General features: G+C 36.5%; 1 protein-coding gene across 7 annotated transcripts in view; it reads right to left on the bottom strand.

Moving 5' to 3' along the window:
• Myo9a (myosin IXA) overlaps nucleotides 1-17,896 on the bottom strand; it is a 207,138-nt gene that overhangs the window by 61,254 nt on the left and 127,988 nt on the right. For 3 of the 7 annotated variants that reach the window (XM_013518986.1, XM_013518989.1, XM_013518988.1), the window contains 8 exons: nucleotides 16,308-16,388; nucleotides 13,959-14,069; nucleotides 12,731-12,853; nucleotides 11,178-11,327; nucleotides 9,986-10,305; nucleotides 2,232-3,836; nucleotides 799-898; nucleotides 83-298 (listed from right to left, as the gene is read on the bottom strand). In XM_013518986.1, coding sequence (XP_013374440.1) covers nucleotides 83-298; nucleotides 799-898; nucleotides 2,232-3,836; nucleotides 9,986-10,305; nucleotides 11,178-11,327; nucleotides 12,731-12,853; nucleotides 13,959-14,069; nucleotides 16,308-16,388 — 2,706 coding nt within the window. The remainder of the gene's footprint in view (nucleotides 1-82; nucleotides 299-798; nucleotides 899-2,231; nucleotides 3,837-9,985; nucleotides 10,306-11,177; nucleotides 11,328-12,730; nucleotides 12,854-13,958; nucleotides 14,070-16,307; nucleotides 16,389-17,896) is intronic. The other 4 variants (XM_013518991.1, XM_013518987.1, XM_005393628.2 and 1 more) reach the window with 3 other exon arrangements.

The following is a 17,896-nucleotide window of genomic DNA, read 5'->3' as shown; positions in this document are numbered from 1 at the left end:
GCTGTGAAAGTTAGCTTGAGATTAGCAAAGACGATTCCCATCAGAATTGCTTGCTATTTTTCTTATATTGCTGTAAAATTACCATTTCGGAGTCACTGTGAGAGGCCTGACCCAGGGTGGATGCAGACCCTAGCTCAGAGTGAGAAGCTTGGTCAAGGGAGAGATGGGGCTCAATTATGTCATCGTAATCATCTTCCTCTGTGTCCCCCTCCCCATCGGCAAAAGTACCTCTAGTCAAGAAATCGGAGCGCGTCCGCGCCATTCGAGCTTTCTTTTTATGGGCCGGTCTGGCAACCTGCTTGACCAAATGATAAAAAAAATAACACAACAATGTTTTGTTTTGGTTTTTTGGAGATGAGGCCAATGAAAGAGGACCCATGAATTTCTTGAAACATCCCTCCACCCCAACATAGCCTTTCCACTAGTAGAAGTAACAGGGATGATGAAAAGAAATCCATTATGTATTACTCTAGACAAAGAGTAAGAATGAAAGCTAAAAATCTACATCCTGCTTCTTCACAGCCAAATAAGCCACCCTTTCTTGCTACAAGAGGTCACACCAAAGTAACCTGAATAAACTGTCTTTTTCTCTAAGCAATTTCTTTTTTACAAACATAATTTGGTTTTTAGGCGCCTCTCGCTGCCTAGAGTATACCTTACTAGTTATAACAGGTTCAGCTCATGGCTTTTTTCTCTAAAAACACATGGGAGTGGACAAGGTGTTCTCCTACAAGAACATTAACTTCCAAAATAGTATGCATCTACTTCAAACAGAAGATAAACAGACTTAATACTTACCTCTCGCTGACCTGGCCCGGCTAACTTCAGAGGTTTCCATGCTGGTTCATCTTTTTTATGAACCTGAGGATTTCCACTGCTTAATGCTTCCTTGTTGACACTTTAAAACAACAAGATTATATTTCAATTCCTAGCAGATATTCCATAAAAGCAGTTTCAAAATACAGCATGAATTATAGCCTGCCAACTCAAGAATTATCAAGAATCTGCACATATGACTGAATTCCTAGATGTTCTGCTAGGATAATCGCTGGGTGCACTCTACTACGGTGACATATGTTTAAGAACAGTAGCAGCAAAAGTAGTTCAAGACCTGAAGTGGATCTGATAATGAACAAAGGAAAATATCAAGCCCCACCAAAATTTAGAATTCTAGGTCTTAGTAGGACTATGACTATGATTGGACAGAAAAGGGTATTTTCATTAATGTGAAATTTAATTTTTTTTGCCCTAAGGTACAGTCTTCAACAGTGGTATCTCCCACAGGCACTAAAACAATCTACTGTATACAAAGATGATGTAGAAACATCTTAAGTTTTATCCAACTTGTGACATATCAATTTGAAAATGTTCTTCTGGGGTGGTACTTGGCTCAGTAGTAGAGGACATGTCATGTGAAGTCCTGTGTTTAATACTGAATGAGAGGACTTTTTCATGACTAACACTAGCTAAAAAACATCTTAAAGAACTTCCACTTATATAAGGTATCTAAAATAGTCAAACTCTTCGAAAATAGAATAGTAGCTGCCAAGGGCTGGGGAGAAGGGAAAAGTGAGTTTGTTTAATAGGTACAGAGCTCAGTTTTGTAAAATGAAAGTTCTAAAGAGCTGCTAAGCAACAATGGGAATAAAGTTAACACTACTGTTAACTGCAACACTTAAAAATGGTGAAAGATGGCAAGTTTATATATTTATCAATACACTCAAACACACCCACCCACCACACACACCTACACCCACACATGTATAAAGAAAATTATGAAGGCCATAAATAGACCAACAAAAGACACTAACTTCATTAATGTGTGACACTAGCCAGCTTGGAAAGCTACACTTCACAGCTCTAGAGACTTGCATATGGGCGAAACTGGCCTTTATACATACTCTTTGACCTAATGGGGAAGAAGCAAGAGCTCTGCTATCTGAGTTCAGAGAATCCAGGGTGTAACTATATCCAATTACAAGCAGCTGACAGAATCAATGCTTTATTTTGTTTCTAAGTAGTATTTTTAAAAGTAGAAATGGATGCGCAAGGTCGTGAGTGCAAGGTCGTGAGTTCGGTTCCCGGTACCGGAGAAAAAAAATAAATAAATAAAAGTAGAAATGGATGGATAATTTGAGCAGTACTCACACAAATAAGTGCAGCAAAAAAGACAGCATAAAAATACTCCAAGAACATGCCCATCTATTGCTACAAGTAAACATTTGACTTACATAGGAATACTTGTACTGTCTTTTGATGTGAAGAAAATGGCCCCTGTATTTCCTTCTCTGGAAGAGTCTTCAGACTTGTGGCCATAAGTCTGACCTGGTCTAAAGTGTTCTCTTTTTGAAATTCGATTATTAGAGAGTCTACAAGCAATATCCTGCTGGGTGTCCATTCTTTGTGTCTTGGACAATTGTTTGACATTACTAGATTGGCAAGGGTTTGCTTTCCTTTCAAAGAAAAGTGTGACAGGTCGGTCCTTCAGAGGTAAATGAGCAGAAGGAGTGTCTTTTGGGGTAAAAACAGCATCTTTTACAGATACTGATGGGGACGCTAGTCCACTAGGTTCTCCCTTATTTGGGGAACTTGGGATAAACAAAGAGGATGGCCTCTCTGCTCTTGGCTTTGACTGACAGAATGATGGTGTCGGGAAAGACTCTCCAGCTCTTGGCTTTTCAATTGTCTTGAAGGCTTTGCGCTCCTTTTCTAGAATATCTGTTTGCTGTCGAATCTGCTCCATCATTTCTTTTTCATTCTGCTGCTGCAACTGCTTTTGCCTTTCTTCCTTTTCTGTGTTTAGTTTTTCTAATTTCTTAAGCACATTATTAGAAGAATCCATATTCCAAGAAGGAACCACTTGGTCTCCTGAGAAGTGAGACTTTCTAGGTTCTCTGCTGAAATCTAAAGTATGAGCTGTCCCCAGTGTATGGTTGTATTCCAAATGTTTGTTTCTTTGGACACTTGTGTCTAGCTGGGAACTTGTTTTCAGGGTGTCTTGATGGGGAATATAAAAAAATGTAGGCAAACTATTTGACATGGAAGAGTCTCTCTGCTGTGGCTTACAGGTGATAGGTTCAGAACCACAGACCCGCTTTTCCTGCACAGTCCCATTCTTTAAGGGGTCTGAGTCAGGGGATGCTCCTTTCTGAATCCACACAGAACTGGTCTTACTTGAGGCACTGAAGGAATTGTCCTGTGCATCGGATTTTAGACTGTGAGACATCTTTGGTGATGAAACTTGCAAGTGTCCTTCATCTAAAATTACGGACTCTAACTTGCTCTTCTGACTGTCCTCACAGCTTAGAAGTTCCAAGCTTCCTTGAGAGCTTTCACTATCTGGGGTGTCCTGTGGAGACTGGAGGCCTTCAGGCATCAGTTCTGTAGACCATCTCCGTTCCTCTGAAGGAGACACACCACCAAGAGAACGAACTTTCAGCAGTTCCAAGCTAAATATAGCTTGCTCTAGCTCTCTCATTCTCCGGCTTTCTCTTTTGGCTCGTCCTACTTTTTTCTGATGGAGATCCTCCAATGACTTCGGTCTTTCTCTGACAATCACCTCTTGCTGTAAGTCCATACCACTTTGACATCTGGCTCTCTCCTGCCTCTTATCTAGAGACTCTTCTGAGCCCTCCACTGAACCATCTCGGCTAAGGCGATTACTGTCCATCACAGATTTACTTTCCTCTATGGCTTTCACTCTGCTGTCAAAGGAACAATCCTCCCATTCTGAAGGGTCTGAACCCTGAATTTCCAGAGTTCCAAATGCCTTGATATTCATCAATCCATGTGCTAGTTTTGTTTCTTTTAGCTTCTGTTCTTTTAAGGCTTTAAATCTACATGAAAACAGATATAAATGGGTTATAGATCACTCTTGGTTACCAATGAAGAGAATACACTTATTAGGAATTTAAACAGAAATGCAAAGTCACAAAATTTTCTTTGTTTTAAAGATAGTCTACTATGTTGTGATTGTTGAGAGTGGCCTCAGACTTCAACTTTATGCTTAAGTGATCCCCCCCCAAAAGCTAAAACTATTGGTATGTGCCACTGCACCTAGAATTAAAATTTTCATCTTATAATACGTAAGCATTTAACTTAATTATCTCATTTGAATTCTCCTATTTCCATGAGACAAGAATAGTTGTTATGCATATCAAATTTCTTTCTTTTTTAATTTTAAAAAGAAAAGAACCAAAGGAAATTAACAAACACACAGACATAAAACAACAGAAAAACAATAAAAGCAGTACAGAATTTGAGACAAGGTGATAGGAAATTAACAATGGTTGTTGTATTACATATTGTTATCTTCAAATTGGTTATTCAGATAAACAGATATAAGCATGAAAGACTGATCAAACATTAACTGTTCCTTTAAATAAAGCAATAGAAATTAGTAGTACAATTATCTTAGTTACCTTGTGTGTGTGTGTGTGTGTGTGTGTGTCCGTCCTTTGAGGGACAGTTGTCTGTGTGTGTGTCCTTTGTTTGAGGGACAGTTCCCTAAAATTGGTTCCCAATTTGTGAGTTTTCTTCTTAATCTGTTGGTGATTTCTTTCGATTTGCAAAAACTTTTCAATAAGATGAGATCCCAGTTGTAGATTCTTTGAACTATTTTCCATACAGTTGGGGTTTTGCTCACAAATTCTCTGCCTATCCCTATATCTTCAAGATTTTTACTTGTTTTCTCTTCCAGTCATTTTGTGTTTCTGTTTTAATATTTGGATCTTTAATCCATTTGGACTTTAGTTTGGTGGATGGTGATAGACATGGGTCTAGTCTCAGTCTTCGGCATGTGGCGAGCCAGTTTTTCCAGCACCATTTATTAAAGAGGCTTTCTTCCAGGGAACTTGTTTGGCCCTTTTGTCAATATAAGGTGGCTGAGTATCTTTATGGTTGTGGCTGCATCTTCCAATCTGTTCCACTGATCTTCAGGTCTATTTTTTTCTCAATACCATGCTGATTCTATCACAGTAGCTTTGTAGTATAATTTCAAGTCAGGGATTGCGATGCCACCTGCCTTGCCTTGGTTGGTCAAGATTGCTTTGGAAATTCTGGATCTCTTCTGTTTCCAGATGAATTTTAGGAATGTTTTCTGTAGATCTGTGAATACCAATGGTATTCTGATCAGGACTTAATTGAATCTATATAGCAATTTTGGGAGTATAGCCCTTTTCAAAATGTTGGTTCTTCCTATCCAGGAGCAAGGAATATCTTTCCATTTTCTGAAATCCTCTTCTATCTCTTTTTCAGAGTACTATAGTTTTCACTGTATAAATCTTTTACTTCTTTGGTTAGATTGATTCCTAAGTATTTCAATTTTTTGGATGCTACTATAAAAGGTATGGTTCCCTTAATTTCTCTCTCAGTATGTTTGTTATTTATGTATAGGAATGCTTTTGACTTTTGAGTGCTGACTTTGTATCCAGCTAAGCTACTGAATTTATTTACTAATTCAAGGAGTCTTTTGGTAGAGTTTTTGGGGTCTTCCATGCAGAGTATTATGTCATCTGGGAATAATGATAGCTTTACTTTGTCCTTTCCTATTCTTATTCCTTTATTTCTCTCTCTTATCTAATTGCTCTGGCTAATGTTTCCCAAACTATGCTGCATAGGAGTGGTGACAGTGGACATCCTTGTCTTGTTCCCGATTTTAAAGTGAAAGATTTCAGTTTTTGTCCATTTAGTATGATGTTGGCTATTGGTTTGTCATAGATGGCTTTAATCAGATTGAGGTAGACTGTCTATTCCAATTTTCTATAAGGTTTTTATCATGAATGAGTGTTGGACTTTGTCAGAAGCTTTTTCTGCATTTAATGAAATGATTATGTGATTTTTGTCTTTGGCTCTGTTGATATAGTGTATTGCATTTATTGATTTGCATATACTGAACCATTCCTGCATCCTTGGGATGAATCCCACTTGGTCATGGTGTATAATCTTCTTAATGATTTGCTGAATTGTTTGCTAGTACTTTATTGAGAATATTTGCATCTATGTTAATTAGGGAGATTGCCTGTAGTTCTTTTGTTTGGTTGGGTCTTTCTCTGCTTTTGGTATCTTTCTCTTTGTTTGGTTGGGTCTTTTTCTGCTTTTGGTATCTTTCTCTGCTTTTGGTACTTGTCTCCAGAAATGAGGCAAGGGAGAACTGCTTCCTTTTCAATTTCTTTGAAGAGTATGAGGAGTGCTGGCATTAAATCTTCTCTAAATTTCTTGTGGGATTCAGCTATGAATCCATCAGGACCTGGGCTTGTCTTTGTTGCTAAGTTTTTAACCACATTTTCATTTTCAATAATTAATATTGGGTTATTCAGACCTTTTATATCTTCTTGATTCAATGTTGGTAATTCATATGTATCTGGGAATCTGTCCATTTCTTCTGTGTTGTCCATCCTATAGGAGTAAAGATTTTCAAAGTAGGTATTGATCTTCTGAATTTCTACAGGATCTCTAGTGATTTTACACTTTTCATTCTTTATTGAATGAATTTAAGTTTTTTCTTTCCTTTTTTTGATAAGCTTAGCTAGGGTTTTATCAATTGTATTTATTCTTTCAAAGAACCATCACTTTGACTCATTAACTCTTCATACTGTTCTCTTCATCTAAATTGTGTTAATTTCTGCCCTGATCTTTATAATTTCCTTTTTTGGGCTGTGGGCTTGACTTGTTCTTCTATTTATAAAACTTTAAGGTACAGCATTAGGCTATTTATTTGTTTTCGTTCTGTTTTCCTGATGTATCAAATCACCACTATAAATTTCCCTCTGAGGGGCTGGGGATTTAGCTTAGTGGCACAGTGCCTGCCTGGCAAGCTCAAGGTTGTGAGTTAGATTCCCAGTACCAGAAAAAAACAAACAAACAAACAAAAAATTTCCCTCTGAGGACTGATTTTAGTGCATCCCAGAGATTACAGTAAGTTGTATTTATATTTTCATTTGTTTGTAGATACTGTTTAATTCCTTCTTTAATTTCATCTGTGATCCATTGGTTGTTCAGGAGGGTGTTATTTAATTTCCATGTGTTTATAGAGGTTTTGTGGTTCCTTTTGCCATTAATTTCCAATTTCATTGCACTATGGTCAGACAATATGCATGGGACAATTTCATTTCCTTTGCATTTAGTTAAGCATGTTCTATAGGCTAGTATGTAGTGTATTTTACATAAGGTCCTGTGTGCAGGTGAGAAGAATGTGTATTCTGATGTTGTGGGGTGGAGCACTCTGTAAACATCTACTTGTCCATTTTTTTACAAGTTTGGTTCAGTTCTGTTTCACAAGTCTGGTTCAAAAAATCTGCTGATATTTTTGTCTAGTTGACCTATCTCATTGTGTCAATGGTGTGTTAAGGTCCTTCATTACAATAGTGTTATTACTTATCTGCTTTTTCATGTCCTTTAGGATTTGTCTTATATAACTTGAGGCTCCCATATTTGGTTCATATATATTTACGATTGTTACCTCTTCCTCTTGAAGTTTTTCCCTAACAAGTGTGTAGTGATCTTCTTTATCTCTTCTGATCACTCTTGGTTTGAAGTTCACATTGTCTGCAAACAGAATAGCTACCCCTGCTTTTTTCTGGGTTCCTGCCATATAGAGAATTGTTTTCCATCCTTTGACTTTCAGTCTATAAATTTCCTTTTGAGTTACATATCTTTCTTTTTTACAGCATAGTTTTGGATACTGTTTTTCAATCCATTCTACCAGTTTGCTTCTCTTGATGGGTGAATTGAGGCCATTTACATTAATGGTTATAACTGAAATCTATTGGCTTGTCTTTGTCATGCTATTTACCTGCTGTTGGTTTCCTACTTTTTGTCTCTGTTTAATTGCTTGCTCTGCTTGGTGGTTCCTTTCTATTGTTGTTCTTGAAATTCTGGTCATTTTTATCATTTCTAGAATATCTTTTAGTAGTCTTTACAGGGTTGGTTTGGTGCTTGTGAAGTTCTTTAGTTCTTTGTTGTGGAAATATTTTATTTCTCCATTAATTTTGAAAGATAGCTTTGCAGGGTACATCAATCTGGGTTGTTTGTTGTTTTGTTTCAGGACCTGTAATACTTCATTCCAAGTTCTTCTTAACTTGATGGTTTGTGTTCAAAACTGCCATGATTCTGATGGGCTTTCCTCTACAGGTGATCAATTTCTTTTCTCTAACAGCTTTAAATATTCTGTTCTTTTCCCTGATTATTGATCTTGATTAGTATATGTCTGGGTATAGATTTATTTTGGTTATGGCTAACTGGAGTTCTATATGCCTCACTTACTGTATGTCAGATTTTTTTCCATGTTTGGGAAATTTTCTGCTATTACTTCTGCAAATATTCTTTTTATGTCATTTGTATTGCCTCCTACCATTCCGTTGATACCTATTAGTCTTACATTGTTTTTCTTTGCATCATCTTACAGCTTTTGAATGGGTATTTCCTGGTTCCTTGCTATTGTTAAGAGATCCTTCTTTTCGCGATTGTTAGCAGCAGTGCTGTCTTCAACATCTTCAAGTCTATCTTCAGCTTCACTGAAGCGGTTTTGCCAGCTTTCAATGGAAGTTTTGATTTCCTGCATATCTTTTTGAATCTCTTTCATGCGCTCTACTTCTTTCCTATATTGTTCATTCAACATTTCCAATATTTTTCTATGCTCCATTTTTTTTTATAAATGTCTTCTTAGATGTGCTGAGCAATTCTTTCATTACTGGTGTCATTTCATTTTTTACCTGAGAGATTACTTCTGATGTGATTTCTTCTATTGTCTAAGGGAGTTGTTTCTTTACCTCAGTTGCAATCACTTCAGAAATTTAAGGTGTGTGACTTTGAAGTTCTTCTATGTCTATGTCTCCTGGATTTGTTCTGGTGGGATGGAGTTATGAAACTGCATATTACTCCTTCATCTTGTCATTTTGATTCTGGAGGAGAATGCTGAGCCTCATCCTTCCTGGGCAGCTCACCTAAGGTCCTGAGGGTCCCTAGATTTCCTGGGTATCACACTTGCCCCACGAGGGTGGCAGGAGGCAGGGCACCAGGTCAGGGATCTCCAGGCAGTTCACAGAGTGCACCTAGCTCTCCTGGGGCTCAGATGTACACTGCAATGGTGGCTGGAGGCAAGTGCTGGTCTGGGATCCCGAGGCAATTGATGGAGCATATCTGGCTATCCTGGGGCTCAGCTATGCATCATTATGGTGGCAGAAGGCAGGCTGCCAGGACCGGGATCCCCAGCCAGTTGATGGAGTGTGTGAGACTCAGCCGTGAACCAAAGAGGTCGGCTGCCAGGTAAGGGGTCCCCAGGCAGCTCACTGAGTGTACCTGTCTCTCCCGGGGCACAGCCATGAAATGCGATGACTGCAGGAGGTGGACCACCCAGTCCAAGGTCTCCCTTTCTTTCTTTCTCTTTTTTTTTGTTTTTTGTTTTTCTGGCACCAGGGATATAGCTCTAGCAGTACAGCGCCAGCCTGGTTTTCGGACACAGGGTCTTGTTCTATAGGTTAGGCTGGCCTTTGACTATATAGCCCAGGCTGGCTTCAAACCTTCAGTGATCCTCCTGCCTTAGGCTCTCAGGTGCTAGGATTATAAGTGTTATTGTAATTATAATGTGTTATTGTAATTATAAAGTGTTACAATGATTATAAGTGTTATTGCCATCATGCCCAGCAACGCAAATTATTTCTAACTCAGCATTCCAGCCAAAATATAAACTAACACAGAAGCTCTCATTTTAATAATGTCCTTAATTTAAGACAGACCTTACATGTGAAATTAATCTTTCTAAAGGTAAAAAGTTAAATACTGCTGGCATGGTGGCACAAGCCTGTAATCCTCGCACTCAGGAGGTAGGGGCAGCAATTGCTGCAATTTCAAGGCCCACCTGGGCTACACAGTGAGTTCAAGGCCAGCCAGTGTAGTAAAGAAACAAACTGTATATAACTAGTAGTACAAGCATTATACATAAAGTACTTAGGAAGACAGAAAGAGTAATTACAATAACAAAGATTACCTTTGTCTTGCTGCGAATCCTCTACATGTTGATTGCAAAAGAATAATTGCATTCCTTTGCTCTTGATACCGCTTACTTTCCCTATAGCCCTTCCATCTTGCCTGTATGCAGGTAGCAGCCATGTACCTGTGCCTATAGAGGTTTCTCCACCTTTGCTGGATGATGATGACTGCAGCACGTAGCTCCAAGTACTTCTGCCTCTCTAAATGAGCACGCCAGGATGCTTGGAGGACAGTAGCTGCACTATCCATGACAAAAGCACCCTTCTGCACAGCTGCAGCTCTGACTTGCTTCTGATTTAGGTAATTCCTCCAGAATCTCTGTGAGGAAAACAACAATATGGGTTCTCACATTACCATATATTTGCACAGAAAAGAGAAAAAAGGATAAATTTCTCACTTAGAAGTGGCTCAGCAGGTAAACTGTCAGTGAATAAAAAATTTTCTAGATATGCTCAGATAAGTATTTTAAATAATATAACCTTCATCAAGTTAACTACAGAACTTAAAAATTTTGGATGCTTTCAGGTCCTACAAATTCATTTCAACAAGTGATATTCTTTTTTGATACAATTTGCTCTAATAATATTAATAGATTTAAGGCAACTAATGATGAAGATACTAAAGATTTTCGGGGCTGGGGATTTAGCTTAGCGGCAAAAGCGCCTGCCTGGCAAGCGCAAGGTCGTGAGTTCGGTTCCCGGTACCGGAGAAAAACCAAAAAAAAAAAAAAGATACTAAAGATTTTCTTGCACAAACAAAAAAAGTCTTGCACAGAATACCCAAGAATATATTTTAAAAATGGGAGAAATAATAACAGATGAAAATGTGACATAAAGAAAGGTGCTCATCATCCAATAAGTGCCTAGCAGCAACGTATTTGTAACTGTCAAGTGTCACTCAGCAAAGTATTACATAAAAAGAATCATCTCAACAAAAATTAAAGTACGTGACTCCTCTGCCCCTTTTCATACCACACAAAAACATTGTAAGTATAAATTAAATTTAACTTAAATTCATCAAATCAATATTGATGGTTGGGTGCTATGAACATTTCAGAATTGAGTATAATATATTTTCATCTCTGAAGTTTACATTATTATTTAAAAGTTACACAGTGAAACTATTTCTAGTTATTAAAGAAAGAACAAATAAACCAGTCAATCTCATGCAGAAAATCCTCTGCTTCACACCTGGATAACAATGGCTGCCTGTCTCAGATGGAGGAAATGCTGTCTACACAGCAACACCCGGAACCATCGCTGCAACAACACGATTCTACGGAGCACTTCTTGGTGCAGCAGATCTTGTAAGTGCTGTCGTTCCTGCTCCTTTAGGAAGATCTACCACAAGGAAGAAACATAGGGAATGTAGCTTAAGAAGAAATAAAAATTTTGTTTCTATGAATTATTCTTCCTGTGGCAAGCTTTTAGACAAGAACAAACATAATGCAGAGATTTAAATGCAGGACCGAAAAATGAAGCCCTGTATCATTTGATCTGAAAGAGTCATTCTCAAATTGAAAAGAATATATTAAAATACAGGAGGAGCAATAGGAAGATGAGCAAGAGCACAAAAGTTCCACTGACAGAGACTGGATACATTATTCTTTTCGGAAAATCACTTCCATAATGCATCTATGTACTATTGAAAATACATCAAAATAAAATTTTTCAAGTGTGCTATTAGGGAAAGATTGAGAACAATGTCTTGAAACTTAATCATTATGTAAATAAACCAATGACAGCAGCATTTTTTAAATCCAGTATTCATCAAAGACTTCTTACTGCCGAAGTTATCAATCATGTTATTTATTTACTTCTTCCTTCCCCTAATAAATTCTTAAGAGGTTTTTCAGTATACAAAAATAAATTAACACACATGTCTTTGGAAACAAAATTTGCACTTCACTTTTAAATGCAGATAAGTATTATGTACCCTAGGAAGAAAACAATTAACTAATAAAAGCTAGAGACAGAAGATCTCACCTGAGTAACACAAGGAGATGAAACAATATAAAGGAATGGACAGAGGACAACACAATTCATTTTTATGAAGAGGATAATGAATGGTGTGAAGCCACAATATGGAGGTTCTTTAAAAAGAGGAAGATGTTTGAATTTAATGAGGAAGTTACTGGGGGATTATTATTGAGCAAGAGGCCAAGACAAAACATACTAAGATCCTTTTAGTCAGAGTAAAGTAAATGACATGAATGACTAAAATAGATTAATAGCAGATAAATATCCATTTATTCTAAGGGTAACTTAGATGAGAAGAGCTAAAGAAAGGAAAATGGAAGCAGGAGAAACAAAATATGAAAGATATAAAAATTATTTGTGAGAAAAGAGAAACAGAACTTTGTAAAAACATTATATTGAAGGATAAGCCAAAATAATTTCTAGCCTGAGAGAAGAAAAAGAGGTGAAAGAGAAAGCAGATGATAAATTAAGGCAAGTAGAACAATCTGGATAAGGTTTCCTTGGGCAAGTGAATTGCCAATGGTAGTAAAATATCTAGTCAAAGATGGTTTAAATTACAGTTAAAATTAGTCACAACTAGAGCACTGACCAGAAGTTCTGTTAATACTGGCTATCTTACTTAAAAACCTTAGGTTAATCAATTTCCTTACGAATCTGATACATACTTTTTAAATAAAAATCCTCAGAGTCAACAACTGACATTATTATTAAAATATGAAAATGTACTCAATTTTGACAAAAGATAGATAGATAGATATATTTACCATGGTTTTTCCAACTTGGTAACTATCTGGATTAAGATTTATTTTCCTAAAGAAATCCTGAATGTTAAATTTGGATGGAATAATATTTCGAGGAAGAAGTACATGAAAGTGGCTCACAAAATCCTGAAAAATAAAAAGAAAATGCTGTAAAATCACAAGAAAATTGTATGTAAACACTAAACAAGTTAATTATCCCTTAATTACTCTTTTTCTTATTCTTTTAACAGATGAAACAAAAAAGGTGGTTATTAACTTAATATATAATAAAAGGTTAATTTAGAAAACATGGGAGGGGGGGAAGAAAAACCAAGTTCTGCATATTAATGCTATCAAATGGAAATGGAAGAAGAAAGGCAGAGATTAATTATCTCTTTGGAAAAATATGTATTACAGAGCAAAGAAAAGATTATTTACCAAGAACCTGAAATTCTTAACCAGGAAAGAAACAAAATAGCTAACGTGGCACCTTTTTGTTTTATTTTTAGTAATGAAGATTGAACCCAACCCATTTTTTATTTTGTTTTTTTGAGCAGGATCTCACCAAGTAACTAAGTTGCCCAAGCTTGCCTTGAACTTATGATCCTACTGCCTCAGCCTTCAAGAGTGCTCACATAACAGGTGTGTGGCACTATGCCTGGCATGGTAGATATTATAAGGGCATACCTAAGAATAAAGCTTTCTTTCCAGTACAACAAAGACTCAAATATGAATTTTTTTTTTGAGATGGGGTTTTGCTATGCATTCAAGTTCGCCTCGAACTTGCAGCAATCCTCCTGCCTCAACCTGCTGAGTACTGATATTACAGGCGTGTACCACCAGGCCTAGCTCCAATATAATTTCTACAGCCATAGCAGCAGTAGCTGATAATAATAGCTGTGTACCTTCTCAGTAGCTTCCTATGAAAGATAACCCTACTAAGAAAACTCTCTGCTGTCTAGAAAATTTTGATTGACTACTTCAATGACTGGAGCAACCAGCATAAAAAACTGCATTTTCATTCAATTTACTATTAATAAACACTCTGATCAGATAATAGCCATATACTGGATTCTTTTACAACATAAGTTTAATGCGACTGCTGACGTCCAACAAAAGTACTTTTTTTTAACCTTTTTCAATTCAGTATACAAAACAGAAAGAGGGAAATAAACAAGTGAGCCCCAAAGAAATACACATGTGAAAATATTTACGTGATGTGAATATATAAATATCACTACAGAAGCACAACCTGAAAAGAGTATTTGCAGCTGTATCCTGACTGGCGAATCCGAACTGTCTCCAGCATTCCTGTGTATCGGAGCTGTCTCAGTACCAAGGCATCGTTGAATCTTAAAGGCAGCTAAAACAAAACAAATGGAACACCATGAACCCAGAACAGTAGTACCTCCAAATTATTTTCCATCCCATAAGCATGGCTAACTTTTGAGTATTTAGGGACTGCCTGGAGGTTATTGGGTCAAGACACAGCCAAGGCAACAGGATGAGCTCACATCCTAGGTGGTAACTACAAAAAAGTTTTATTGACCCTGGAGGAAAAAAGACAGAACCAACCTTCTAGGTATCTGTGGCTGTGAAGGGAGAAGATCTTACAGGAATATAGCTGACCACAGAGACATCATAGCCCAGTCCATAGTTTGTATTATGAGTAATCTACTTAAACACAGTCAAGCTATTGGTAGAGTATTTTTATTTCTGTAGTGGTTGTGTTTTCTTTTGTGCGATGGAGTCTTGCTGTGTTCCTCAGGTTGGTCAAGAGCACCTAGGTTCAAGTGATTCTCCTGATTCAGCTCCCCCAGGACTGCTAGGACTACAGGCATATGTTATCACATCTAGCTTGCATTTTTATATTTCACTTCACTTTATCTACACTAGCACAGGAAACCGTCTGTCAGCTGCCTTGGTTAAATGAGAGCTTAAAGATTCTTTTTCCAATATAAGGTGAAGAGTAATTTATTTCCCTAATACTTTTTTTTTTATGATATTGGCAAGAAGCACTAAAAAAAATCTTGTAGTCTCTCAGAGTTAATCTGTTCATTACAGGCACTGACAAGGAGAGGGTAATGGGACAACACCAATCTCAATACCCTATTACTCCAAGATATCTTACTAGGCATGTTTTTAGATATTCAAAAGAAGATAAACTTGGGGCCTCTGATATTTCTGTTTCCTAAATAATATTTTCAATGACTCTCCAAGTACTTCCCCTGCAGCTAGATGGAACACACTATCAAGGAAAATACAATACAATAAAATAAAATGAGCAATTAATATCAGATAATAATAGTTAACATTCAGTACTTCTGTACCCTGAAATACTTCATTAATTGAACTCCATGTATAGCAAGATCTCAATTAATAAGTAAAGCTCAAACTTCTATTTAAACATAGTAGCTTCCTTTGTAGTCACTAGAAGCGAATAACTAATAACTACTTATTAAAGGTAGGAACTAGGCACTTTACACATATTAACATATATGGTCATAAAGCAGTAACAGGTTATTCCTGTAATTACAGTTTATTACATGCATTAAAAGTTTTTCATTTTAATTTTTATTAGTACGTTTGTAGTATATAAAGCACAAATTAAAATGTTTAAGTCATAGAATACTCAAGTGTTATGGTTTATATCTAGATGTCCCCTGAAAGCCTTGAACTCATCACCTGGGGGCTGAGGAAGGTAACCTTATTGTTGGCTTGCTGTTAGGGGGTGGGGTACTGGGGAGGAAGCAAGTCCTGAAGTACGACCTGGGAGGGTTTTAGTCCCCTTTCTGACTCTCTCTTGATGTTCTCTGCTTCCTGTCCATGCCATCCAGCCTTGGAGCCAGCTCGCTATGGAGTGAATCCTCTACAAACTGTAAGCTGAAATAAACCTTTCCTCCTTGGTGTCGGGCACTGTGTCTCAGCAATGAAGAAAGTGACTAAGATATCAAGTAACTTCTCTAAAATTTTAAATAGCAAAACTACAGATTATTTCTGTAAAAAAAAAAAGTGAGGAAGTTGAACATAATTCCTACTAAATTTTCCTATTTAGGCTGGAACTACTGTTTCCGATGATGAACATAAAAATGACGAAGATTTACATGATTATTTATTTATAAAGAAATACTTATTTTTATGTTTTGAGTTGTCTATGTTTTTTAATTATAAGTATTGTCGTAGAAGAGAGAAAGGAATCAAGAATGACCATGGGATTTTCTCTAAGTTACAGGGACAAGAACCCTTAAATAAGAAAAATATTAAGCAGTTTTTGTAAGAGGTATAGCACATATTCCAACAAGTGAGATTAACCTTTTCAGAGTGAAAAAACTTTGACAGAAGTAAACTCGTTTCCAAAGAAATTTCAAGAGGTTATTTGCTTTTCCAATTCTAGAGATGCTAAGTCAAGCTGGCACAAACACATTATAGACAGGTAAATGTGGATGTTAGATGAGGAGCCATAAAAAATATTTATAAAACACTATTTTCCTTACAAAAATTACACATAGCTCTCTTCTTCTCCAATCTCTTAAAAAAAAAGATTTGAATCTTAGTTTGAAGTAACCTTATCTAAATGATAACATTTACAGAACATCTTTACCTTTTCAGCATTAGAGCGAATGCATTTCACAAAATATGGTTCTGCTTGACCTAGTGTCTCCATCAGCTTGCTTAATGATGCCTACAATTGAAAGCAATACAGTTAGCATACTCTCCAGTTCCAAACTGGAAACAAAAAAATTTATAAAATGAATAACATTGGCAGAATATGTAAAAACTGTCTACAAATATAAAGAGAAGAGTTTGTTTCTAGAAAGCAAACTGTATATTCCCATTCTGTTAAAATTTAGGATAAAGGTAAGGATGGTAGTTGAATTTTAAAGCTGATAATGGTAACAATAAATTCTCAAAATATATTTCAGAGTAATATAAGCATAGAAAATTTTTGTCACTATTTTCCGCATTTCCTTAAACAACTTTATTCAAATGTGTGCATTTTTTAAAACTTTAAAATTCATCCAATTGAGTATCTAGTAAAGTAGCACTCTATTGCTTTAATTTTAACGTTTCTGGAGTATGCAGCGATGTCCACTCCTTCATTCCAAATAATGACTATTTGTACCTTCTGTTTTCCAGATTAGTCTAGCTAGAAAATGATCAATTTTTTAATCTGTTCAAAGAACTACTGCTTTGGTTTCATTGGTTTTTCCTCTATTTTTCTGTTTTCAGTTTCAGTGAACTCTCCTATTACCTTTTTATTTCCTTTCCACTGTTCTGGGCTTAATATATTCCTTTTTAGTTTACTAAGGTAAAAGCTTACTGACTTAATACTGATCTCCAGAAACATATTCACTATGTTCATATATTCAATGCTATAAATTAACCTTGGAGTACTGCTTTAGCTGCACACAAATTTTGCTATTTCATTCCATTAATATTTGTGTTTAAAAATGTTATTCATTTTTACTCACTTTGACTAAGTATTATTTAGAAATCTGGTTTTTCTTTTCCAACTATTTGAGGATAGTTATTCTTTGACTTTTAGCTTAATTCTATTATGGTCAGATAAAAATATTTTATATGATTTTAACCTTTTAAATTTGTTAAGATTTATTTTATGACCATTTAAGATCTACCTCGGAAAGTGTTCCACAAACACAAAAAGTGAATGCACACTTTTGAGTTGTTGGCTGGGATGTTTTATTCATTTCAATTAGGCCACTGCAAGCTAACAGTTCTGTTCCAGTCTTCCATATATTTCCCTGCCTACTTACTGATTACTTAAGTGTGCTAAAGTGTTGAACAGTTATAGTTTTGTCCACTTTTCTCTTTTAGTTTCATGAGGTCTGTGTTCAAATATTTAGGACCTATGTTACCACATAAATACACACTTAGGATTACATGTTCAAAATAAATTACCCCTTGTCATTATGAAATATTTTTTACCCCTGGCAATTTTCTCCATTCTGAAGTTTATTTATCTGAGAAATAGGGAAGCAAAAATTTACTTTTCACTACCTCAAGCAAAGGACTGTGCTGACTAATAATATAATAATGTTGGCAAGGCCAGCCTGAACTGTATAGTGAAACCCTGTCTCAGAAGGAGGGAGGGAGAGAGGGAGGGAGGGAGCGAGGGAGGAAGGAAGGAAGGAAGGAAGGGAGGAAGGGAGGGAGGGAGGGAGGGAGGAA

Source organism: Chinchilla lanigera, unplaced genomic scaffold, assembly GCF_000276665.1.
Source record: "Chinchilla lanigera isolate Chin_1 unplaced genomic scaffold, ChiLan1.0 scaffold00049, whole genome shotgun sequence".
Lineage (NCBI taxonomy): Eukaryota > Metazoa > Chordata > Mammalia > Rodentia > Chinchillidae > Chinchilla > Chinchilla lanigera.
The sequence above is the reverse complement of the archived record's forward strand: the minus strand, read 5'-3'. Positions and strand labels throughout refer to the sequence as shown.